The sequence below is a fragment of the Eumetopias jubatus genome, unplaced genomic scaffold (genome assembly GCF_037043125.1).
Source record: "Eumetopias jubatus isolate StellerSeaLion01/CBP00866 unplaced genomic scaffold, mEumJub1_p1.0 scaffold_8, whole genome shotgun sequence".
In the NCBI taxonomy this organism is placed as follows: Eukaryota; Metazoa; Chordata; class Mammalia; order Carnivora; family Otariidae; genus Eumetopias; species Eumetopias jubatus.
In genome coordinates, this window is record NW_028274814.1 from 96,157,369 (window position 1) to 96,184,759 (window position 27,391).

General features: G+C 33.7%; 1 protein-coding gene and 1 non-coding gene across 6 annotated transcripts in view; one reads left to right on the forward strand and one right to left on the reverse strand.

Moving 5' to 3' along the window:
- The window catches only part of CNOT2 (CCR4-NOT transcription complex subunit 2), a 117,217-nt gene that overhangs the window by 28,801 nt on the left and 61,025 nt on the right, over positions 1–27,391 (forward strand). For 3 of the 5 annotated variants that reach the window (XM_028110827.2, XM_088025268.1, XM_028110826.2), the window contains exon 2: positions 17,188–17,330. The exons of 1 other annotated variant lie outside the window; for it this stretch is intronic. Coding sequence is in view for 2 of the 4 variants with exons in the window: in XM_028110826.2 (XP_027966627.1) it covers positions 17,283–17,330 (48 nt within the window). In the remaining 2 variants the exon portion in view is untranslated. The remainder of the gene's footprint in view (positions 1–17,187; positions 17,331–27,391) is intronic. One more of the 5 variants, XM_028110825.1, reaches the window with a different exon arrangement.
- On the reverse strand, positions 26,727–26,859 carry LOC114215118 (small nucleolar RNA SNORA18). Its single transcript, XR_003610543.1, has one exon. It is a non-coding gene; the product is annotated as a small nucleolar RNA SNORA18 (small nucleolar RNA).

Genomic DNA, 27,391 nt, shown 5'->3' on the forward strand with positions numbered 1-27,391 from the left:
AATTTAATTCCAGTGAAATGTAGAAATCTTATTTCTGTGTAGTTTTATTTTCTTTTCTCCTTTTTTTTGTGTTACACATATTACAGGCATATATTTTATAAACCCAACAATATATTATTTCTTCGTATGATTTCATGTTATTTAAAGAAACTGAGAGAAGAAAGGAGAGCAAGTATATTCCCAGAATAAGCTTTATTTGTTCATTGTTTGTTAATATTTGGGTATTTTGTTGAATTTAATTTGCTAATATTTTGTAGGGAATTTTTGCATCCATGTTCAGGAGGAATATTGGTTTTTAAGGTTTTTCTTTTCCTGAATTATCTTTGGTTTTGGTATCAATATATAATGCTGGTGTCATAAAAATGACTTTGGAAGTAATCCATGATGTTCTCTTTTCTGGAAAATGTTGTCTTGAATTGGTATTCTTTAAATGTTTGGTAGAAGTCACTGGTGAAACTATTTGGGCCTGGAGGATTTTAACTGTGAATTCAGTTTTTTTCCAGGAGATGGAATTCATATTGTGTCTTCGTTTTGGAGGCTAGAGGTTTGAAATGGAGGCATGAGCAGGGTCATGTTCCTTTTGAAGGCTTTAGAAAAGAATCCTTCATTGCCTCTTCTAGCTTCTGGTGATTGTCACCAATCATTGGTATTCTTTAGCTTATAACTGTATCATCCCAATTTCTGCCTCATCTTCACTGAGGCGTTTTTGCTGTGTGTATGTCTCTATGTCTCCCTCCCTTTTGCAGAAATACCAGTCAACAGATTTGGTCACACCCAAATCTAGTGTGACCTCTTTTTAATTTGATTGCATCTACAAAGGCTTTAACATCAAATAAGGTTATATTCAGAGGTACCAGGGGTTAGGTGTTGAATATATCTTAATCAGGTATATAGTTAACCTGCACTTAAAATTTATATCTTACTATTTGAAATAAAATTTAGAAATCTTGTCACCCGTGTAGTTTCTTTTCTTCACCCTCCTCTGTGTTGTAGTTGTTGCCTTACATCCACATGGTTCAAATACCTCTTTAGACAGTGATGTAAATTTTGCTTTCGATTATTTCGCATACTTTAAAGAATTTAAGAAGAAAAGCATAGTCTGTCGCAGGGATTGGCAAATGTTACTGCAGGCCAAATCCAGCTTGCCACCTGCTTGTGTAAATTTTACTGGAATACAGCCACACCTATTAGTTTATGTATCGTCTATGATTTTTCTTGCTCTGCAATTCGGAATTGATTAGTTAAAACAGAGACCGTTTGGCCTGCAATGCCTAAAATATTTATTCTCTGGCTGGCCCTTTACAGAAAGAGTTTGCCAACTCCTCGTCTATTAAACATATCCACATATTTGCCATTTTTGTATGAAATTCTGGCATTGTTTCTTTCTAAATAAAATTCCTTTCTTCAGAGCAGGTCTGCTTATGATGAATTATCTTAGTTTTCTTTCAGCTGAAAATGTATGTATTTCATTTTCATTTTTGAAGGCTACTTTTGTTTCATCTAGAATTTTGGGTTGACATTTCTTGTAGCATTTAGCTATAGATGAGCAGTAGCAACTACCTTCTTTAGGCGGCTCAGAGACTCCCTCGTTTGCCAGTTTCTGCTTTCTTTTCTCTGACACTGATTCCAGCTGTTATTTGATATTTACTATTGTGGGTATGCTGTTGTAATTCTTATAGATCAGGAAGGGAGTAAAATTTTCCCTCTACCCATTTCTTTCTATAAAGTGGGAAAACAGACTGAGAATTTCCTGTTTCAGGAAAAGTGGGAGAGACAGTACATGTTAATAATGTTTAGAATATTCAGATATTCAGAACATTTCTTTGCCTTCAGTAGGTAAAAGGGGTCTCACCTATTTGTTTTGTTTTTTTCAACATTTGTGTTGGCATGTCATGCTGTGGAATTTTTTATTTTTATTTAAGATTTTATTTTTAAGTAATTTCTACACCCAGTGTGGGGCTCAAACTTAGAACCCCAAGATCAAGAGTTGCATGCTGTTCTGACTGAGCTGGCCAAAAGCCCCTAGGATATATTTTAGAACACTTAAACACCTCAACCAGTCATTTTCTTTTTCAAACTAGCTTTTCTTCCTGTGTAATTCATTTCCTTTCTAATAACTTTTTGGCATGTATTTGCAGTTATCTTTGCCCTGTCTTGCTTTCTTATATCCCAATCACATCAAAGTTCGTTTAGTCTTAGTTTGTGAATCAGAAAACCTAGATTCTGGTTTGTCTGGCCCTGTCACTAAATAGCTCGGTGTGTGACCTTGAAGAAGGCACTTAAGTCCCACAATTTCTCTATCTCTGAATTTTAATTAAATATGGTCCTGAGGCTTTTTTCAGTCCTTAAATTCTTTGTCATTACCCTATGCAAACAATCTAATCCGTGTTCTGATATTCTCATCTAGGCATTCTTATCCCTTTTTGGGCCTTGAACCAGTTTGCTCTCTGGTGATGCATGTGGACCCCTTTCTGAAGTAGTATCTTAGTCATGCAAAATTAAATGTATATGCCTATGAGGAATCTAATTATGTATTAGAATGTTTTTAATATCAAATAAATTCAGTAATGCACATGTCAAAGTCTAGTGGTGTACAGTTTTTAATCTAGTAATGCATAAATGAAAATTTGAGATTTGAAGCAACTTAAAGTGATAGGAAAATATCTGTGGTTTCTAATGGTAACAAAGTCACAGGTATAACTAATACTGCTATAGTTTGTTGCTTACATTTCTAATTAAGGAAATACTAAATTTCAATCAGAGGTTAGTACAATAAAGATGTAATTTCTTTCTTATTCAAGTTTACGCACCCTCTGCATTTCATCAACAGACTGAGGATTTGTAGAACCCAGCTTAAGAACTTCTGCTCCTATCAGGCCACCAAGACATTTAAGTTATTGTTTATTATGTTAGGTAAACCTTAAATTATGTTTAATATATATTAAGTGCATTTCTTAGTGAAGGAGAATGTTATCATTAAGATGTGAATATTACTGACATTTGTAACTTTGTGTTACTCATTGCATTATAACTCAGTGGAGAATAATTTGGAAACATGGTTTCTGACCCCAGGATATTTACAAGTGGAGTTTTTATTACAGAAATAAATCCTTTAGTTTTGTGTCTCTTATTGCTATTTTTCATTGAGTTCTCTTATACTATTACTATTTGTTTACTACCTAGCATATGGTAGAGCTAGGTAATTATTTTTGGAAGGAAGTTAGAATATGATTATTATTAGTATCAAGGATCTTTGTTTTAATACTGAATAATTGTTTCAAAGTGATAAACTTCTATTTGAAATAATGTATCTAGTTATTTCTTAAATGGGGATACAAATATCCCTTATATATGGCAAACTGCTATAGTTACCCTTAATATGACACATGATAAAATGAACTTGGCTCTTAAGCAAATAAAACAAATAATATATTTTGTCTTTATTGCCTGAAAATTTTGAATTGCAGAATTTTGTCAGTATTCTCAATTCATTAGCAGTTAAACAATACATATTGGGGTAAAGGTTCTTTATAGATTCTGTGTTCTTTTATTTCTGTGCTGCTTGGCTGGAGTTGAGACTAAATAGGCTCATATTCTTATTTCTTTGGCTCTAGGTTTTCTCTAATTTTAGTTTCTCTCCTGGAAACATATGTCCTAAGTTTTTATAGGGTTTTTAAGCTATTGTCCCCTCAAAGACAATATTTGTTATATATCGAATCTATTATATACAGAAATGTGTTTGTGACTGATGTCCTTAACAAACTTCCACTTAACTGGCATACTCTTTTAAACCATTGCTTCAAATTCTTATAGTCCATAGTATTCTGAGCACTTAACAAGCTAGTGAACTACTCTAGTTTACTCTTGTATCTATCTCCTGTCAGGTTAGTTATATGCCTAAGAATCAGTTTTTATGGCTGTGTTAATATAATTTGTAGTCTAAATATGACCTAAGCTACTGAAATAGAAGTGTAGAAAGAATTGTTTTAATAAAAAACAAGGTGGATGCTTTGGAAAGACTTTACAAAAAGTGCTTTAAAAATTACTAATGGATTAGGTTTAGATAAGCCTAAAGATTTAGGAAGCTTTTGGTTCAACTAAACAGTAAAGAAAATTAATTTTTTCAGATATTTGGAGGAATGTTACGTGATTAACACTAGGGCCAATTTCTTTCTTTCTGTTTCCAGTTGTTAAAATATCTTACTCTCCTTGAGCTAGCTCTCATCATGGTTACGAGATGGCTTCAGTATGTAGTTCTAGATGGGGTATTCTGATATGCAACATTCGGGGGGGAAAAGAAAGACTATTTTCTCCCCCTTTCTTAACATCCTACCATTAGATTTCCCTTCAAATGTTTCAATAGCCAGAATTGGTTCAAATACCCTTCCATAAATCATTTACTGAGAAGTGGGTAGCATTATCATATTGGCTTAGACTAATCAGTATTTTTACTCAACACACATGGAAAAGGTTGAACATGTGAACAACCGTAGCATTCACAAGGGAGAAGGACTGTTAATGCAGTCAACTAGTAGTGCTATATAGTGAGACAATTACCAAAAAAAAAAAAAATAGAAAATATTTATAAAAATTCCGAAAGATCCTGTTACTTAAGTATCTCTAAGATCTTGTTCAACTTCAAACTAGATTAAAATTGGAAATCTTTTTTTTAAGATTTTATTATTTGAAGAGAGAGACAGTGAGAGAGGGAACACAAGCAGGGGGAAGTGGGAGAGGGAGAAGCAGGCACCGCTGAGCAGGGAGCCCAATGCAGGGCTCGATCTCAGGACCCTGGGATCATGACCTGAGTTGAAGGCAGATGCTTAATGACTGAGCCACCCAGGAGCCCCAAAACTGGAAATCTTAAGACATGCATTATAGATGTGGTTTATACAAAAAGATCTTGTGATAACTTAATTAGTAATCCTAAACTTAAAAGGCCTAGTCCTGCATTAAAATATCAAGGGGAATAAATGTGCATTATATTTGCAATGTATGTATTTTTTGGGGTGATATTTGCAGCAGCCAACTTTAAAATTAACCTGTGATTACTGATCTTGTTCTTATCAGACAAGATGCTTTTACTGCAGTCCTTTTAAGAAAAATGGTGTTTTTAATACCATTAGATACTAAACTTAGTAAAGGATTTGGCATATTTTTGTGACTCATTTATTCAGTAAAGTGTATCTATTATGTGACACCATTTTAGGTATTTAAATGGTAAGCAAAATAGGGCTTTTCTGTTTAATATAAGGAGCTTATATTCTAAGGGGTGGACATAGTAAACACATGAGAACAAAATTCAGATAGTGAATGTTCAGGGAAGGCCTCTCTTATGAAAGATACAGTTAAGCAGAGATGTGAGTGTCAAGAAACTGGCATGTGAAAATTTGTGGGAAGATCATTGAAAAGGAGCAACAAAAGTAAACGCTCTAAGATGAGAACTGAATTGGTGTGTTTGAGAGTCACAAAGAAAGCCAGTATGGCTAGAATGTAGGCAAATGGTAAGATACATACACCCTCACTTCTTTTCTTACCGATCATTATGATTACTGTTTTGCCTATCCCCTTAATCTCCTTTCTTTCTCTTGCTTCATTGTACTCACTAGCTTTGGTTAAGTCAACTTCTGCCAACTACCAATTCTGTGCTCCCTGCAGCTCCATGTGGCTGGAGAAGAGCAAAATGATGAATACCAACTGTAAGTGGGCTCCTTGGCAATTCTGTGTGGCAGTATTTCCTCTGATCTCTTCACTCTCCTACTTTCTTAGAACACTTAGAACTCTTCACACTTTTTCTCCCTCCTTAAATATCTAATACTTTTTATATCCTTATTCTGAGTTGATGACTTAATTTCTCATTTTATTAAGAAAACAGAAAACAGAAGCAACCAGATGAGAAATGCTGTACTTAGTGAAAGCTCTGTCCACATACCTGAATCTGTACCCATTTACTATCTTCACTCCGATGATGCTCATGATATGTGCTTTTGCCTATCTAAGGCCAGTATCTCTTACAGATTCCTCCATACCTGCTCTTCATTCTACTGCTCCCTCTGTCTTGTGTCATCAGCTTTCTCCTTTATACTGTAAGTTTTCCTATCATATAAAAGGATTCTCTCGCCTCCACATTTTCCATTTCTTCCTCACTTTTATGGCAAAACTCCTTGAAAAGGATGTCTATATTTTGTTCCCAGCTTTTTTCTTTCTATTCTTTAATGAATCCGATCCATCCAGTGCTTTTATTTCCACCATTCCAACAAAATTATTCTTGTCAGGATTACCCATTGACTTTCATGCTGTTAAATCCAAAGATTAATTTCTATCTTTTTATACACACACACACACACACACACACACACACACACATTTAATCAGCATTGTTTGAAACAATTCGTTATGCTCTTCCTTGGACCACTTTTCCCAGTAGACTTTGAACATATTTACATACCCTCCTTGGTTTTCATCTCCCTCACTGCTGCTCCTCCATTTCCTTTGCTTGTTTTGTCTCATCTGACTCCTAGATAGCAAAATGCACTGATACCTAGACCAGATTGGTTGGTAGATGGTTCTTAGAGGAAACAATAGAGGGAGACCAATTAGGCAAGAAATAATTGTGGCTTGAACTATGGTGGTAGTGATAGAGATGTAGAAAGTGGATTTCTAAAGGAATTTTTGAATTTTTCATGAAAATTATGTAAAGATAGAGATATATTGAATTTATTCATTTCTGTGGCTGAGACAGACAGCAGGACCTCGGTTGACCAGAATAATCTGCCAGCCTTAAAATTAAGAGCGTTTAGCTGTTAGTGCCTGTTTTTTCTCTGCTTAGCTTCTGAAGTTGTGTCTGAAATGGTATTATGGGTACTTCCTGATCATGGTCTTTCTGAACTTTGGATTTCCAGCTGAGTAATGTCTGTTACTTTTCCTCCCCATTGCTAATTTCTTCATTGTAGTAGAAGAATGAGACTTCTGAGAAGTATTATTTGACAGCTAGAATTTCTTGAAATGGTTTCATGCAGAATAATTTTTCAAGAAAAAATATATATGAGAAGTAGTAAAGCATAGTGGTTAAGACTTGGATTCAAGTCAAGTGGATATGAACTCAAATTCTGGCCTTGTTACTTCTAGTTAACTTACTACTAGTTCTTGACTTTATTCTGTTTGTTTTCTCATCTGTACAGAAGGATTGGTAATGTTTACCTTACTGAATTATTCTGAGGCTTGAAGGAAATTACACAGATAAGGTATTTAGTGCACAGTGCCTAATACTTGGCAAATGATAGGTAATATTACATTTCTAGGAAGGAATGTTAAGATTGTGGACATATTTTTAAAACCTAAGTACAGGGGCGCCTGGGTGGCTCAGTTGGTCAAGCGTCTGACTTCTGCTCAGGTCATGATCTCAGGGTCTTGGGATGGAGCCCCGAGTCCAGCCTCCTGCTCAGCAGTTCCTCTTGTTCCTTTGCCCCTCCCCCCGCTTGTGCTCTCTCTGTCTCTCAAATAAATAGATAAAATCTAAAAAAATAAAAATAAAGCCTCATTACCGGTTTCCCCTGCTATCTGAAAGTGTAGAGCATTCCTACGAAACCTTACCTAAGTGAAACAACATAAAGCAAAGAAACAATTACCTTTTCCTAGAAATGAAAATCTCTTTGGATTTCTTTCAGTTAGCAAAAGCAGATACTGATATATAGGTCTTTTGTAAAAGCGAAGTCGCATAATGCAAACTTTCAGATAGTGAGGGAAACCTGTACTGTGTTAGAAATTTCTTCTAACAAGTTTTATTGTAATGTTTGCACATACTTTCCTGTATTAGCCACTTCTGAACTTAATGATGAGTGTATTTCAGCCAAAGAAATCTTTTAAAAACATTTTAAAAATTAATGTTTAAGGCTTACCATTATTTCTCAGAACGTAGGAATAAGAGGCAAGGAAAGGGCACATTGGTATGCAAAGGAAATGAACAATGCTCTTAAACTACCTTTAATTTATAGTGTTTGTTTTTGGTCAATACTTATACTGAGATGAAAACTTTTGAATTTCACTTTCCTGTACAGTCTTAGGCCTAATAGCCTTAACCTTGGCTGTACATTAGAATCATCTGGAGTACTTTAAAAAGCACCTAATGACCAGGTTCCATCCTTGTCCAATTAATGAAAGTAGGGGCAAGGGGGAGATACCAGTATTTTTTTAAAAAATCCCCAGGTGATTTTATTTGCATCCTGTGATTAAAAAAACAGTATAAATCCTTTAGCCTATTTTTGTCCTCTATAAATATGCCCATTTCTCTTCCTCTCTGTTAGTGCCCTAGACAGTCATGTACTAGGTCTCTGCAGAGTACCGTGGCCATTCCCTTGCCTGTCAAACAAAAAACTGTACAGTTTGCCTCTTTTGTATAAAAACTAAACTTTGAGGGGTTTGGAAAGTGTTCATGTAGTTAGTGTTCACCGACTATTCTGTAAATGGGCAGCTATAATTATTTTCTGCTCTTTTACTTAAGCTTTACTTCTCTGTTGTGAAAACTGGAAAAATAGTTTTGAGAGTTAAAAATATATAATTGATTTATTAGATCTATTCAAGAACAACTTTTTAAAAAATAATATTTGAGAGAGAGAGAGAGAGACTGCACGTGTGCGTGCTCAGGGGCGGAGGGGCAGAGGGAGAGAGAATCTCAAACAGACTCCGAGCTGAGTGAGAAGCCCAATGTGGGGCTGTATCCTAGGACCCTGAGATATGACCTGAGCTGAAATCAAGAGCTGGCTGCTCAACCGAGTGCACCACCCAAGTGCCCCTGAAGAGCAACTTTTTAATTACTTTTTATAAGAAGCCACATGGTTTTCCTTTATCACTTCATTATCATTTTTTTCAGAGATAATTTGGTAAGCCTAATCAGTTGCTATGAGTTTGGGAGGTCTAAGCAGTGGATATGAACTAGTCAGTTTTGATAATCATATTATCACTAGAATCAACAGCTTGTATAAATTATTATGAGAAAAAGTATGTATTACCTATACAAATTTTTCATATAGTAGAGTTGCAGTTTTCAGATTTCTAGTTCACATGTGGTATTTTTAATTGCTGATATGAAATAACAATACTTAATGACCTTACAACCATTCTACGAGGCAGAGTAACAAGGGACTTGTTATATATTTTAAGGAGTTTTAATTATAGATTGTAACTTTAGCAAATTCCTTTGTTGAATTAACAGAACTAGAGTGTCCATTCCACAGTAGATTGTGAAGCTAATATGACTTGGTCTTATTTTAGAGGCACTGCTTTGGCAATAGCTACTTCAATTCTTGGAAACCTTTGTGGATTTTTAGCTAATTGTAATGAAAGATTTAAAACATTAATTTTAATACTTTCTTTAGCTCTAAACTGGCAGAAAATTAGTAAGTACTAATAATTTGGCCATTTACACATTTGATTGGTCAATTAATTCAAACAGCAGTTACTTAAATGAGATTTTATGTATCATAAATCTGGTTTACAAATTTGATCATAGTCATGAGCTAGATTGTGTAGATCTTATCTTCCTGTGAAGAAATGAAATCACTCAGAGGTTAAACAACTTGTGTAAACATATGTAAGTTTTCAGGTAGCAGAAAGATTAGAAGGCCCTTGATTGTCTTAAGTTTGAACTTTAATTTCATTTAAGCCTAAAATAAATTAGGAGCTTTTGATTCCCAAGCTTGTGGTTCAAAAATTATGAACTTTTGTCGTTTAAATTCAATGGGACTGTCTTTATTGTATTTCATTTTATTTGGGACTTTTAGGACTTGGTAGTAGAAAATTTCTGTCTTGAGATACTGGGTGTTTTAGATGATTTACTGATTTTTCTACTCATAGTAAATTCTGTGTATCTGGTGGCCAGAATCCTCCTTGGCATATATGTAAGAGACCTACACAGAATTTTAGAAGTAGTGCATCGGGAAGGCTACCACTACAGAAAATAGAAGACACACCAAATTAAGTTACAAAATATGAAATTATGACAACCAGAGAGTAAATTGATTTCAAGAGAATACTGTCAGTTTACTTTTATTTTTCTTTGTAAATATAGGCAACTTTTCATTTTACATGATAATTATAAACCCATGAAACCTGTATTATTAAAACATTCAGATAAAGTATTTTTAGTTAATGTGGCAATTTTCCCAGACTTAGTTTGATATGAAACTGAAATTCTTGAGTTTTACTTATTTCTGTTTCATCTGTCCACGTTTCTTGTATGTACCACAGATCATCAACTCAGAATATTAAAAACATTTATCCATGCGATTGAACCAAAAATTAATTCAGAAAATAAATTCATAACATAACTACAGTATTCCTATTTACAAAAGGTTTCTTGACATAGTTCTGGAATTTGAGAAACCCTAATGTTTTCAAGATAATGGCTAAGTGCACTTCAGCTTTTATTGAACTCCAGTGAAATTGGTCCCATCTGGTAGTCTGTTTTAATTAATAGTCAACTTGGAATATAATGTCCCCTTTAAAAAAAAAACAATAAAGCCTGTCCAACTGGTTCAACCGTCTTAACCTGACCAAATTCACATTGTAGTTTAAAAGTTGAGTTGGTTAAGACTGCCAAGTTACAGATGTTTTAGATACAATTCCCGAACTCCTTAGGAAACTGCAGCCAGAGAGGAGAAAATTGATAAGCTAATCCTAGAATTCAGATTTTCTGTTTCTTGCTCCATTCAAGGTATACATTTTTATGTGATGTCACATCTAAAATTTAATGGAACGCAGAGAATAAAGCTAATAACTATTTTCAGTCTTCAGTCAAGTATATTCTAGGGATTTTACTCATGATCACTTATTTCTTGTTTTGAGAAATTTTTTTCTGAAAGAAAAATTGGGGTTCGGTTATCATTTATTCTAGATATTACATGCTTTATTTTTATTAGGCTCTGATTTAGGGAAACACCTAGGATGAATAGCCTACTTGTTGTTTGTTTTTTTTCTCATATTAAGATTTGGTTTATATTTTCTTGTCAGATTTTAAGCTGTTGGCATGACTAAATCTGTTTTAAGGGTTTACAGCACAGAGAAGGGAGGTGTAAAATGTTTATCGTTTTCCATTTATACTGGTGTATTCAATAATTTATTCTAAAGGTATCTTGAGTTTAAGAGAAATTTTTGCACATGAGTAGACATTAGTGATACATGTGTTACACAGAGTACTGTGCATTCTTGACATTTAAGTCTATGACCAGTCTGTTAAAAAGATTAGAGATAAATAACTTAGTTGCAAATATTCAAAAAAATTTGGAGCCTTTTCAAAAAACAAGGTTTGTTTACATTGTTAAAAAATCTTTTAAAAACCCTTTTATCAAGCTTATCTTTTAAAGTATTATTTTGACATACTTGTTAATCACCTAGCATTTTATCAATTTTTAATCTATTTTCAAGTGACATATACCAGTGAAATGATCTATTCTGTAATGTTCTGAACAATTACTTTATTTAAAGTGTTTTATAATTGAGAACAGACTGATACCAATAGAGATGTTTCTGACTCTAATCCAGTGCTACATAGTTTATTCTGATAGTGAGAAATCTGGTTCCCACCATCCACTGTCTATTTTACTTCATGTTTATCTCCAGTATACATGCATAGCAGTTTCAAAATTATTAACTCTGTGATGAATCACTTTACCAACTAGAATACACTATGTAGAGTTTTCTTTTTCACTCTTACAGTTAGTGGTCAAAACATATTCTCTCAAGTTACTTAGGTTAACACATTTCCCATATCCCCTTCAGTGTGACTGTATCATATATTTATGATACCATTAATCTTTTTTGAGGTCTGCATTTCTAACCTCCTGGTTGATTTTTAAAATTTGCACACATTCAGGTTCATTCTTTATGTTGTGAAGTTCTGTAGATTTTAACACTTGGATAGCATTAACTATCTACCACGTCAGTGCTATATGGAATAGTTCCTTCTCTTTAAAAGTGTCCCTGTGTGTCCCTCTTTGTAGTCAGTCACTTTCTCCCACCCCTTTCCAATCTGCTGCCAACCACTGATAAATTTTCTGTCCCTGTAGTTTTGCCTTTCCAGAGTGTCATGAATTGAAAAAGGAATATACAGCCTTTTTATTTAGCAAAATACATTTAAAATCTGTGTTGCATGAATTAATAGCTTGTTCTTTTTTATTGTTGAGTGGAATTTTATTGTATAGATATACCATTTTGTTCATTCATCTGTTGAAAGGACATCTTCGTTGGTACAAACATTCATGAACAGGTTTTCATATGAACGTTAAGTTTTTAGTTCAGTTTGGTAAATATCCAGGGGCACAGTTGCTGGGTTGTGTGGTCAGTCTTATGTTTAACTTTATAAGAAACTGCCAGACTCTTCCAAGGTGGCTGTATTTGTCTTCATTTTTAAAAGTATTTTAGCTGGATTTAGAATTCCTTTTTTTTTTTTTTTTAAGAGTTTGTTTATTTGAGAGAGAGCGAGAGAGCACAAGCCAGGGGGAGAAGCAGATTTCCTGCTGAGCAGGGATCCCGACTCGCGGCTTGATCCCAGGACCCTGGGATCCCAGGATGGTTAAGGCAGATGAAGGCTAAAGGCAGATGCTTAACCAGCTGAGCCACCCAGACACCCCTGGATTTAGAATTCTTAGTTGATATTTTTCTTTCTGTAGTTTAAAAATGTTGATCCACTCTCCCCTGCTTTGCATTGTTTCTGATGAGAAGTCTGCTGTCATGCCTGTGTTGTTTTTCTCTATGTATATACTTTCTTTCTGTCTTCTCTCTGCTTTAAGACTTCTCTTTAGCTGTTTTTCAGCAACTTGACTTTAAAATTATGAGGGTTTTTGGTGTTCTCTCTGGAGGTTGTTGAAGTTCTTTATGAGTATAGTTTTCATCAGATTTAGGAAAAATGTGGCCATTGTTTTCTATCCTTCCTGCTCTTTCACTCTTTCTGGGGCACTAGTTACATTAATATTAGGCTACTTAATATTGCCCAATAGTTCACTGTCTCACTTGCTGTTGTCCCACATTTCATTGTCCCACAGTTCCTTTTAGTCTCACTGTGTTTAATTTTGGATTTTTTTTTTGATTGCTAGCTGTGTCTTCATTCAGTTCATTAAACTTTTCTTTAAAGTTTAGAAAAGACTGCTGTTAATCTTATCCAGTGCATGTTTAATTACAGATAATTGAATTTTTATTTCTAGAAGGTCAGTTTGAGCCTTTTAAAAAAATCTTTTTAACTTTCAAGTAATTATAAACTCATAAGAAGATGCAAAAATAGCACAGAGAAATTCCATATGCCCATCACCTATCTTCCTCCAATGATGTCATCTTACATAACTATGTAGTGCATTATCGAAACCAGAAATTGACACAGTATAACTAGATTACAAGTCAAACTTAGATTTCACCAGTTTTTGCAAGCTCTTACGTTTTTTGGTATGTCCCTATCATTCTGGTGGTATTTTAGCAAACATGTAGAGTCCTATAACCACCACCACAAGCAAGACACAGAACTTTTCTGTCACCGTAAATTCCTCTGTGTTGCTAACTTAGGTCTTTTCCATGTCCTTGCATTTCTGTTACCATATTCATAGTTTTCTTTATCTTCTTGAATGTATGGGATATATTTACAGTATTTGTTTTAATCTCCTTGTCTACTAATTCTATCGCCTGTATCATTGCTGGTCTTTCCACTTACTATAATTCACCTTGTTTGGGGGTGTATTTCCTGCTTCTATCATGACTAGTAATTTTTGATTGGATGCCAGACATTTAATTTTATATTTTTTAATGCTGGGAGGGTGTTGCATTATTTTTAAATATTGTTGGCGTTTGTTTTGGGTTACAGTTATGGCACTTAGAAGTTGCTTCATCCAGGGCACCTGGGTGGCTCAGTTAAGCGTCTGCCTTCAGCTCAGGTCATGATCCCAGGGTCCTGGGATGGAGTCCTGCATCAGGCTCTCTGCTCAGTAGGGAGTCTGCTTCTCCCTCTTTTTCTGCCCTCCCCCCACTTGTGCTCACTCTCTCACTCTATCTCAGATAAATAAATAAAATCTTAAAAAAAGAGAGAGAAGTAGTTTCATCCTCTTGAGGCTTGTTTTAACTTTGTTACTGCTGGTCCAGAGCATCCTTAGTCTAAAGCTTGTTTGGGTTCATTGTTCATGGATTTATCAGCTTCTGAACTCTATTCAGTGCTTCGTGTCTTAAAACTGTCTTTCTCCAGTTGATGGGAACATGAGTTTGAGGATTGGTCTGACTACTTTCCAGAGGCTTTTCCTCCAGATTCAAGTTTTTTCACATGTGTATGCAGGTAATTACTCAACTAAAACCTTGAGGGCAATCTGATTGTCTTCGGATCTTTGAAGCTCTTTCTGTGCAGCTTGCTTCTCTTCATTTGCCCTGCAAATTCTGGCTGTCTTGGTGTCTCCCCTAGCTCTGGATTCTTTTCCTTTAACTCAGTGAAACCATTAGGCTTTGATTGGGTTCTGCCTTCCCCCTCCTATGTTTTAGCCTCATACTTCCACAAGCAGTAGGGGTTATTACTTCATTTGTTCTTTTTTCTGTTCTGTCTCAGGACACAGATCCTGAGATGATGTCCGTTGTCTGAAAATCATTGTTTTATATATTTTATTTAATTTTCTAGTTACTTAACGCAGGAAGATACATACAGTCTCTGTTTTTCCATCTTGGATGGCGTCCTGCTTTATAGAAAATTTCACTGTAGTTTTATAAATACTTGTCTTTTCTGACTTTTGAATGTTTAGGACTTTGTAGGAAAACCAGTGTATAAAGTTCAGTGAATGTAGGCAGCTAGAGGGCATGTTTTCTCATACTTGCTACTTTTCACATACTCTTACATATATACTTAACATTCTCTTTCATCTCTTGTGCATCCTTTTATTCCTAGTGAGTATCAATGCAATCTATTACTGAGCATTTTTATTTAATACAAGATAATGGTGACAAATGTTAGCTCTTTATGTTACCTAGAAGAAAACAGTACCTTCGTTCATTTTTCCCTTTGTTTATCAAAAGGAGATGATGAGTCTTATTGATCAATATAGAATATTGATTCATATAATCCTTAGAGCATATAGTGGCTGCTGACTGAAACCCTAAGCCATGAAATATTTGAAGTTACTCCAAGAGGGAGAAACAAATGAACAAAAACAAGTTTTTCCTTTGTACTAAAATTCATAGTGTTCCAAAGTTAATACTTTTCGTTTAGCTGGTAAGCTTACAGATTAAATAATAACTTATTTTTAATTAAGGTATTATTTAGCATATAAAGTCCTAATTGTCTTTTTATAACCTATATAGTTAGGTTCTGCTAACATACATTAAATTACATTGAAAATTGCCTTGCCTGATTTTAGATTTCTAACATCTTTTGATGAGAATATCATAATGTGAAGGTAAAGCGTGCACTTTAATTTAAACATAACTAATTTAATAAGGGAAACATTTTTACCCTGTAAGAAAGAACTGAAACTTTATTATCCACTGAATTCAGAGTTTCCATGAGTAGATTAATAGTTAAGGCAAATCGTGTTTTAAATTATTAATTTTATAAAACACTAATATTAAAATGGGGCTAAGGTTTTTTATGGGATGCATAATAAAATAGTTTTGCTCTCATTTTGTAACAGTCATTAAAATTTAAGTTGGAGCTGAATGTGTGTCACTTAACTATTCTTGGACATCAATTCACTTGATAATTTTATTTTATGAATAACCTAATTCCTTGAGAGATGATAAAGCTTACATTTATGGCAGTAAATATACTTACGATTTAAAAAGTCTTTCTCTGTTATTTTTGAGAGAGACATACTTAAAATCAGTGGTACATATAAATTGGTAATGAATAATTAACATTTTTGGCTTAGAGCCTGGCATCTTAAAGTATTTCAGCCAAACATACAATGTAAGATGGTCAAAATTAAGTAAAAATATAGCACCCACTAAATTTGTGTTTGTGATCAAATATAAAACCAGAGATGGAATATAGGATTTCAGTGTAGGTTTTCATTATGTGGATTCTTTTTAAAATTTAAATGTAATAATATTAATTTTCAATGATTTATTTTCCTTGAAAACATTTAGAGGTAATCCATGTGTATGTGTGTGTGTGGTTGGTTTTAATAAAATTGATTCATACTTACTATGAATTTAAATTAGATGTTTTTATTATCCTCTCCCAGAGTAAATTTCGCATGATGTTAAATAATTGCTCTAAATTTGAATATAATTTCTAGTGATTAGCAACTATTATTAGTTTAATAGGTATACTTACTACTTCACTAGGGTAGACATTTTACTAAAATTTAGATGAGGGGCATTGGTCTTGAAAAGAATGTTTACAAATTCTTTGTAGATACCATTTTTGAATTTTTGATCTTTCATTTTCAATTTATATTTATGAATTAGCATCTCTAGGGACTATCACCTCTGCTTCAATGATTTTTTTTTTTTTTTTTTTTTTTTGGTACCTGAAGTGCACAGTGCCTCATCATTTTGGATTTATTTATCTGTCTAGGTTAAGAAATGAGCTCCATTATTTTTCTGCTTTAATGTGAAAAAATAAATTCTATTAGAGCATGTACAAAATTGGCAGGTTGAAGGACAAAGGCATCCAGAAAGTTGGCATGTGTTGCTCCTCTTCCTTGGAGTAAATTTTAATAGAAAATTGAATTAAGTTCACATATACTTATCATCTGAGAATATATGATGTATTCCAGTCTTATGGCATAGGAATAAACCTCATAAACTCAATGAATAACAGCTGTATAAACAAGCACTTGGAGGAGAATGATTTGAAATTACATGACTGAATCTAAATTAATTGGATATTTCTGAGATTAAGAGGAGAATATTTAAAAGAGAAAATATGTCCGTTGAGGGCTGAATTTTTCTGTCCATTTTTTTATTCACTGTAAAGTGTCTTCCCAGTGTGTGAGGTCTGGTGAACAGTTTTAATGGGGGAGAGTAGAAGTGGGAGGGAAGAGTTTTTTATATTTAATAATTTCTCAAAGTATCTGCCACTCTAGCCCTCCCTAGGTGGTTAAGAGGAAGATCAGTTATGATATAAAAAAAGTACTTTTTGTTTTCTATGTATCATATTGGATATTTTTGCTACTGTTCATATATTTACATGTTAGTAATTTTGACGGCTTTTGGATAATTCCACTCTAGAGGGAGAACTGGTGGGCGGTCCTTCCTGTGACACGACCCTTGAGTGACAGTTCTATTTGATTGCCTCCAGTACTGTGAGGAAAGGACACGACTCTATGGTGAGGACTGATGGACATACATTATCTGAGAAAAGAAACTACCAGGTAAGATCAGTTTTTTTTTTCCTTTTTCTCTGTTGTTCATATAGCTGCATTGAACTGTTTAATGTGTTATATTTAACTGACACCAGCAGATTAGATACACTTCAATTTGAAAAATTTGGCTTATAATTTAAAATACATGGGTTCGCTTTGACAGTTGAAATAGTTGGGAACATTTTTCAAAATAAATCATGCTATGATAAATGTATATTCTTTTAATGTCAGACATTTTTCTGGTGCTTCATGTATATGTCAAAACTTAGATTATCTGATACACAATTTATGACTCCATGCTGGGTTCCGAGCTAGTATACGGTAAAACAGAGTGCTGATTACTTTTATATGAATTATTCCTGGAAGACTAAACCTGAACTCTTAGGCTATATTCAGGGTAATAGAGCATCACAGAAATGTAGATACAATTGGTTAGAATATAAAAGAAATAGAAGTGCCAATCCCAGGGTGCTGAGAGACCCCAATTCTATTGAATTTCTCATTAGCTTGCTATCCTTACAATGCTAGATTCTTGTTTTGTCATTTATTAAGTTGGTTAATAATATCCATTCCCTATGTAGCATGTAAGGATGCTGAAAGGATGGTTGAAGTGTAATACTCCTCTTTCTTTCTTAGGTTTTAAAAGAAGGTGAAAGATAGTGGTATGAAGCAGTGATTTAAAAAACATTTTTTAAATTTAATTTTTTCAAAGAGAATCTCCTTTATTTGATAATACTTTATTACCAAATTACACAGCGATTCAGAGTACAGAATAGTTCGAAGCTCAAGTAAGAATAAGCTTTAGGCTTTCTGCACGGATACATACTCAACTTCCCTCAGACCCTTTCACCTACTAGTTCATTCCCTCTAGACTATTGAAGGCAACTAGTGTGATAACAGCTTTGATTCCTAACCGTTTATCTGCTAATTACTTGTTGTAGCCCGGTTAATCTTTCCTTCCCTCAAATTGGAAAGGTAAATAGTAGAAAAAATTGTGAATGGGTTTTCATGGTGTTAATAGCAAAGAGCCTTTGATTATAAGGTTTAGGTTCTGGTTTGGGCACTGTGCCTAATAAAAAAATGTCAAATTATCCTTCCTTTCACTTAACTTCATGTCTGAAGTTTCTTGCCAGAGTGTTATGATTTTAATAAGCCACAGCTGTGGCTATGCAGAATCAGTTCTCCCTGTAATCTTTTCTATTCCGAGTTCTCATAGACTTGACCAACATGGCCTTTGCTAATTTTCATACTTGCTATAGCTCTTCCTTCCTCACAACCACTTCCAACTACCTTGACTCATAAGATTTTAATGAGTCACACTGCTTGGGCTGTTGCATCCTTTGATAGGTTTTAAAAATTATTTAATTAAATAATATTTAATTTATTTTAAGAATATTGTGATTCTAGGCTATGTGGCTTTTCAGTACTCATAATCAAGTTTGTAAAGTGTAAGTATAGAACTTTTTGTATGATTACACAGTAAGGTTAATTTACTTCATGGAATCATCTTAATAGAGAATTCCAAAATTTACATTTAAGAAAATAAAATGAAAGTATATTTTACACATGAAGAGATTTCCTAATTCCTGCTCATTCTACTCTAAAAATACTCTATTGTTCCAGTTACATTATTTATAACTAATCCAGGTTCTTTAACTTACCTGAAAAATTCTTGGTTAGTGTTTTTCTGGCTGAAAATATTTTCCCCTTTTTCTTTTGTTGTTACTTAGTGACACTTAATGCATGTTGAAATATCCTTGGAAACAACTGTTTAAATTTCCATTGTAAAATTATTTTATTTTTGAAACATCTCCTGAAAAGTACATGTATAGAAATATAATTTCCCATCTGATGTTGATGCATATATTAAAAGCATATGGGAAATTCAAAGGAATATTAAATAAATCACTTCTATTTTCATGGGTAGCACTGAAAGTTTGTATATGCTGAGATGAAAGGATTTGGATTTTTAAAAATTCCATTTTGAGGAATTTTGTTGTTTTTCATGGGTAAAGTAGGATTTCTTTGTACCGATGTTTGCACTCAATTTATCTTTGAGGGCTTATGTTTTTGAAGGGTACTTGATGTCTTACAGTGATATTTAAACGTCCTAGTAATAATAGGCTAATATTCCAGAGTTTAACAAGAAGGATAATATTTCTCTAATTCTCATTTCCTTATAGACCTGATTGAAGCCTTAGGAACTTAGTTTAAGAATATACATTCCCTCACCTTTGTGACTTTCAAATGGGTGTTGAAGTATTGATTTTTATACTGGTATTTACTTTGTTTCATTTTTTTCTATAAATTTAGGCCCGGTTAAGTTTTTGGAGTTTGAATAGAGTAGTTGAGTTTTATTTGCTTAGACTGCTGTATTAGGTCAGCTGAGAATTTAATTATTTAAGTGATTCATAGCTCATTCTTTTTTTGGAAGGATTGTCAAACTTTTTCCAGGGAATGTTTTTTGCTAGTATTTTCTTATCTTCCTTTAATTTATACTAATTTACTTCAGCTATAAGTATGTACACATCTAACCATGTTAAGTACGTTAATTACTAAATTAACTCATCAGTGGCTTTACCTCTTTTATATAATAAAATCAAGCTCCTACACACTATACAGTATTTCCACAAGTTCCAGTGTCTCTCCTCTGACTCCCTAGTATGAATTTTTTTCAGTTAGGAATATAAAGCTGATTTTAATCTCCCTCCCATACACTTTTATACTTTTAAGCCTTTATTTGTTTTCGTTCCTTTTCATGTAATGCCTCACCTTTGTTTACGTGATTCAAGAATTAGGTATCAGTACTCCCAGAAATCCTTCTTTGATGAGCTCAGTGCTCCTTTTCCTTGCTCTCATAGCCTTTGTACTATTTCTAGTTCAGTGCTGACTATAATACATTATAGTTATCTGTTTATTTGTCCTTGTCTTTCTGTAGACCTGTGCTGTCGAATACTGTATGCACCAGCCATAGTGGCTATTTAAATTTAAATTCATGTAACTTAAAATTTAAAAACTTAGTTTCTCAGTTGCGTTACCATATTTCACATGCCTAACAGCTAGCTGCCTGCTGTTAATGGCTACCATATCAGACAATGCAGATGTAGAACTTCCTGTCATTGCAGTGTTACTGTAGGTTATAAGCTTCTAGAAAACTGGAGCCATGTCTTTTTTATTTTGGTACTGCCAATACCTACCATGATTTTGGGTGTATAATAGGTGTTTAATGCATGTTGTTTCAATAAAATTAAAATAAGGAAATTAGTGAAAGGAAGAAATATAGAGTGTGCTGGGTAACATACTACTGATACTTCCAGGATTTTTAGATGTTATTCCAAATGGAACTTTTTATAATATGAGGTCATCGATCATGTCATGTTGGTTAGTTCAGGGTTATCTATGTGGATCTGATGCATCCCAGTCCATATGTTCCTGAAGAAATACCTCACAGTCTAAAATGCTGCATTAACTTTGTGGAATATAACCGTGTCACATTACTATGGCAGTGATTGTATTGCCGTTTCCTCCTCCTTCCTATTTCCTTTTTATTAATTTTTTAAATCACAGAAGTTATAGAGGTGCATTGCAAAAGCTTTGAAGAATAAAAGAAATATAAAATAGAATGTGAAAGTTTACCGTAACTGTTTAGTGTGTCTATCTTTTCAGATCTTTTTAAGTGACTGTATTGGTGCAAATGTAATTTGTTGTCTTTGTTTTTAACAAATATGCGTCTTTCTGCAGCTTGCATATTGTACTTAATGGGGAAGTTTCCATGTGCCACCGTTCTTCCCTTGCCTCCTTCCCAGAAGTAATCACTAGCTTGAATTTTGTGTTTCATTCTTTTTATTTTTATAGTTTTGTTATATGTGTGTGTTTCAGTATATACAGGTGCATCTTTCCTTTATGTGTTGTGTGGTGATTTTGGGGAAAGTGGTACTGTATATTTCGTTATTTCATATAGGAAAAAAAAAATAATGAATTTCCAGCCCACCCAGAACAATTTCCCAGATACTGCTAAAAAACTCAATACCTATCTGACTATTCACCCAAGTATTTTTGTATAATATAAAGCATTTAAAAAACAAGTTGCCTAATTATTTTAACACAAATGCATCAGTAGATGTGTTTCCATTTGGTTTGCAAGACAGTTATACAGTACTATATACAAATTACATTTTTATCTTTTGTACTGTAGTAAAAATGTAAATAAGGAATGAAATGCCAGTTTCTTTTATTCTAAGTTACAATTTATTGAAAATTTATGTCTTTCTGCTGTCAGGATACATCTTACACCATGGTATTTTAGAGTCATAGTTGTAATATAATAGCTTGTAACCATTAATGAATGGTTACCTTCTGGTATGACTGAAAACAGCACCAACATCAAAGCATCTTAGAATCTGTAATAGGTTAAAGTATGTTAAAGATACATAATATAAAGAATACTTAATAAAATGAACAAGAATTTTTTAAAAATGGGTACTTAGCAATTCAAGAGTTGTCAGAGTAGATCTGGTACCCAGAGCAGAAAGATGGAGGCTTTCATCATTGTTGCTGTTTGGCATTGGGTTAAGATGAAGAGGTTAGCTGAGGAAGGAATTAGTTCAAAAATATGTCTGAAACCAATGAACTGGCTCACAGCTTACTCTTCTTTTCTCTTGAAACTCTTACAAACAAATGGCTGTAACCTATTGTCTGTAGCCAGAGATGAAGCAAGGGGATAGAAAAAACTCAAAATGGTTGACTGTTCACTTGCAGTTACACAATGAGGTTGCTCTTACAATTACACTTTTGAATGTGATGCTTCTGCTTATGTCACAATCTCATTATCAACAACAGAAGTCCTTTTGACTCCATGACCTCAATATTTTCTTAATAAATTGGCATTTGTTATTTTTGGCACCTCTTTTTTTCTTCCTTTGGCCAACCAAGAACATAAAGTTAAATGAATTCCCAAGGTACTCATCGGTTGGCTCATTACTACAGGATAGGCTTTCTTTGATTGCATTATATTTTCTGATACTTCTTTTCCTCATCTTCTGAAATCATCGAATGAGATGATTTTTTTCCAGAAAGCAAGTTTCACCAAGATACATGGTATATGGTGCCCTTAGTGTCTTGGTAACTTTTTCACAGTGCCCCTAGGCCAAAAGAAGTAACTGACAGCTCAGTTCATTAATTAGTTCTAAGCCACTTATAGTAGTAGTTAGCATGGTATCTGACAGATACTGCTGTGTTTCTTCAAGATTTAAAATATCTGGCAGCATTCCTGTATTCATTGTGGTACTCCTTTTGGGAACTTAGGCCATAGGTTTTACACATGAAATACTGTGTTCTCTTTCAGAAAAATATTTTCATTTAAGTAGTTTGCCTCAATCATAAATATGGAATGTGTTCATCATTAAACAGAAAGTTAAAACATTAGTGCAGATATTTCTGTGAATCAGAAAAAATATAGATGTAAGCAAAGTTATTTTTTAAAATGTACTCTTAGGCCCTGTTTAGATTCTGGGATGGTTGCATCAGTGGTGGCAGCTTAGTTTTTTAAATCTTTCTGAATTTCCACATAAAAATACAACAACCAGGTAGCAAAACCCAAACCCATGAAAACATTTGTAACAAAACTTGGTCATGAGGTATCTCCACGAATCCCCAAATACAAACAGATGAGAACCACCAAAAAACCTACATATATCACTTTCAGTGAAAGTAGAAAGAAGCATTGGGGTGTCTGGCCTGAGAATAGAAGTACTTCAAAGGTGGTGAACAACCAATTTGAAAGTGATTAAATGTGATTATCCAAGTTGAAACTGGGAGAAATTTTTCCCACTATATTAGATCTTCATAGAGAACCAGTGGCCTCAAGTAGCTTGAGCAGCCTTGCTCAGTGAACTCTCAAGGACGGGCCTACCAGTCCTCCCTCCCAGGACCCTGCTGAGAAGTTTCTGGGAATGGAATCACAATTGAGCAGGATAGATGCAACGGAGATGGCGTAAAGAGAACTTCCAGATGAAAATGATAGAGGAGAACAGAGCCAGATAATTTCAGAAAACAAGTCATTGTATTTTTAAACATTACATGAAAACAACAGAAGAGTGAACTTTATGAAGTTAGAAGAGTTTTTTGAACCAAGCCATATTCTCAAAATTCAGGAAAATTAAATTCACAAAAGGTCTTTCAGGAATATTTTTGGGAGTGTTTTTACTAATTTGAGTCCCCTCATCAGTGTTCATATTGATCTGACATTTGATGTCAAAGTTTTAATTTTTTAAAGAATTTTTGGAGGTTGTGTGAAACATTTCCCTATTGAAATCAAGTAAGTGAAAATATTCTATATCTTTTAAAAGATTTTTTATTTTATCTTTCAAATTTAATCTATCTGAAATTGATTTTTTGTGTACAGTGTTAGGAGTCCAATTTCCATTCCTCGGCATATAGATGATTATATATTAGTATCATGTAATGATTTTTTCTGCCTTCCTCAACTAATTAATAGGACTGCTCTAATATAAATCATGTTACTTTATATTCATGGGTCTGTTTTTAAAATCTCTATTCTATTACTTTGATGTGTTTGCCTACATTTGCTCCAGTACTGAATGTTAATTACTATACCCTGTGTTAAATCCTCATGTCCGTCTTTCTTTTTACCTTAGTCTTCCCGAGTGTCTTGACTTTCTTCGCCTTTTGTTCAATGACAGATTTATAACATACATAAAAAGTATTGAATTTATAAGTGGAATTTCATTGACTTCATTTTTATTTGGGGGAAGAATTGATATGTTTATGATAGTCTTCCTTTCCTGAATTCATATATTCAGGTCTTCTGTATTTTCTCTCAGTAAAGTTTTGTTATATTTTTAATAATAGACCCAGATTTATGCATACAGTTTTATTGTTTTTTTTGGTAAATGGTATTTTAAAAATTATATTTCATAGGTGTTACTATTATATTGACATACAGGCAACTTTTTAAATTGATTATTTTATCAATGTTGCTAAATTTTTTAAATCTTTTAATTTATCTGTAGGTTCTTTGGGGGTTTTCATATAAATAAACATCTGGAAATTAGTTTTGATACTTCTTTTATAATTTTTACAACTTCAATTTCTTTTCTGAACTCACTAATACTTCTCATACATTGTCGAATAGAAGTGTTAATAGAAATCTTTTGTTACTTCTAAAAGCTTTAAGTTGTCACCGATAAATATGATATTTGATGCAGTATCATTTTTATACATATACTTTGTCAGAGTAAAGAAATATTTTTTTCCTCTGTAGCACTCTTTCTGTTTTTAAGGTTGTTGTCTATGTCCCTTTTCTCCTTATGTCAGTCTTGCTAGAGATTTGTCAGTTTTACTAGGAATTTTTAGCTTTAGTTATTTTCATTTTATTTTTTGTTTCATATTCATCATTTTATATTTGTTCATCAGTCTTTATTTTACTTCTTAGGGTTTATTGTGATGTTCTTTAATCCTAAGTGTTTATAATTTTTCAAACCTATGAGATTTTTCTAGTTACCTTTCTGTTGCTGATTTCTCATATAATTCCACTGTAGCTAGAGAATGTGATTAGTAGGACACCGCTTGTTTACTAGCTTGAACAGAATGCATATTGACCAATTGGCGGGTGTATTGGCTGTATTTCTCTTCATTAGATCATATTTGTTAATCTTGGTGTCTGTTACCTTCTTTACCCACATATTTACCTGTTATTATTCACATATTATCATTATTCCTTTCTTTCTTTAGATCTGTATTCCATCATATCCTCTTCTATTTCTTTAATTATTTTATACATTCTTATGTTTAATGTGTTATAAATCAAACAGTTGGAAGTTGCTACAAATCATTCTCATGTCTTTTGTTTCTGCTGATTGTCTCTTATGGTACCTTGTTTCCATGTGTGTGTGTGTTAAGTTATCATTTCATGTTTCTCAGAACTCTGTGGGAATTTGTTGAAGACTAGGTGGAAGGATATTTTTCCCAAGGTAGTTGATTTGCATTTGCTTTTGCTTACGCCTAAGGGACTACCAATCCAGGACCAATTAAAAATAAAATGTTAGCTTAGGTTGCGGGCCACATAGGTATTATGAATTCAGACTGGTTTATGGCTATAGATCCTCAAAAGAGCTTTCCTGTACCTCCTTCTGCCTAACATCAAAACCATGACATTCAAGTGCCTTCTTTATTAAGGGGTTATTAACAATTATGATGTACCCTTTTAAAAGGTGCTGGTTTATGAGAAGGTCTTTTAATAGCTTTTCTACCTTGGACAAATTCCCCTTTGGGGATATAAACCTGTGGCTTCTCTGTACTCCAGCTTTTACTTTGTTTGTGCTGAATTTCCTTCTCTCCCTCCTTTCCAACCTCCCAGGCTCAACAGTTCATTTAAAAATAAAAATAAAAATGTGTTAGTTTTCAGTGATATTTTGTTCACACTGTATCTGAATTTGAGAATAATGCCTGGCATCTGCTCAGTAAATATTTGTTGACTGGCTGAATCAGTATTTCATGGAGCATTTTTTAGTTGGTTTTGAGTGGAACATTTTGTTTTTTGTTTATAGTATACCTTTGTACCAGAAACATATATCTTGATCGTTTTGTAGGTCTCAGCTGAAATTTCACTTCTTAGGGAAGCATTTCCTGCTTCTGTTATATATTCTTATTGTTCATTGTAATTTCTGGGGCTGGGGGGTGGGGAATGACTAGTGTTATTTCTGCTTTTTATCATCTCCATAATTGAAAAAATTTGATAGTTTTTTCCATCTCTTCTCTTCCCTTCCTTCTCTTCTTACACCTCTGTTTTTATTCCCCTCCCTTTCTTTCCTGCTCCTTCACTTCCCTTTCCTTTCCCTTTCTTCCCTTTATAGTGTCATTTTTTTCTACTTTAAGAGCTTTTTAAGTTTTTTATTATGTGTAATCTAGGCAGAATTATTTAAAGTCATTAAATTTTTATTTAAGGAATTTCACATTTTGTGGTTCCTTCCACAGGACAGCCTATCACCTTGGTTCCTCCGAAGTTTGGGTCATAATCTTCAATATAGGCCTTTTAAAAAGAACTTATGCATAACTCACAATTATCGTGTCCATTTGTCCACGGTTCTTTTAGTTGGGCTTCTTTGATCTCTACTTGAATATGGACATACTGATGACATACTTCAAAAATCTCCAACCTGTAACCTTTGGGACCCAGTTTCATCCAAGCAGTTTATTTTAGGGCCACTTTTAGGGTCAGAGTAGCTGGATCTGCTTGGTTGTTAATTTCAGACACCTTGTATATATGTGTCAGTTCAAAGTGTATTCACTCCTAAACTATTTCACACCCTAGAATAATAGTACAAATCTTTGGGATAGACCGATTCCTAAGATTAAAAAAAATGAATATTCGATCTTGTATAGTATCTCTGTCAAGTAGTTCTTTCCTACAGGTCTAACAAAGTAGTTATATGCTTAAAGCAAACCACATATTTACTCCATGAAGCATTTCCAAGAATGTGGGTCTACAGGATAAAGACCCATCAGGATAGACCTTGACTAAAAAAAATTTTTGTGTTGCATTTCTGATGGTGATGAATTCTTTTGTATATGTCTGAAAAAGTCTTTATTTCATCTTCATTTTTGAAAGATATTTTTTTGCTTGGTGTGGAATTCAAGATTGACAGGGTTTTTTGTTTTTAGTGTTTTAAAGGTTTTGCTTTACTGTCTTCCACCTTAGATAATTGCTGAGAAAAATCTGTCATTCTTATCTTTACATAACGTAACTTTTTCTCTCTGGCTACTATTAAGATTTTTTTTATCATTGGTTTTACACATCTTTTTTTTTTTTTTAAGATTTTATTTATTTGAGAGCAAGAGCAGGAGTGGCAGAGAGGGGCAAAAAGGGGACAGAGAAGCAGACTCCCTGCTGAGCAGGGAGCCCTATGCAGGGCTTGATCCCAAGACCCTGAGATCTTGACCTGAGCTGAAGGCAGACACTTAACCTGCTGAGCCACCCAAGCACCCCTGGTTTTACACATCTTGATAATGATGTATCTTGGTATAGTTTTCTTCATGACTCTTGTGTTTGC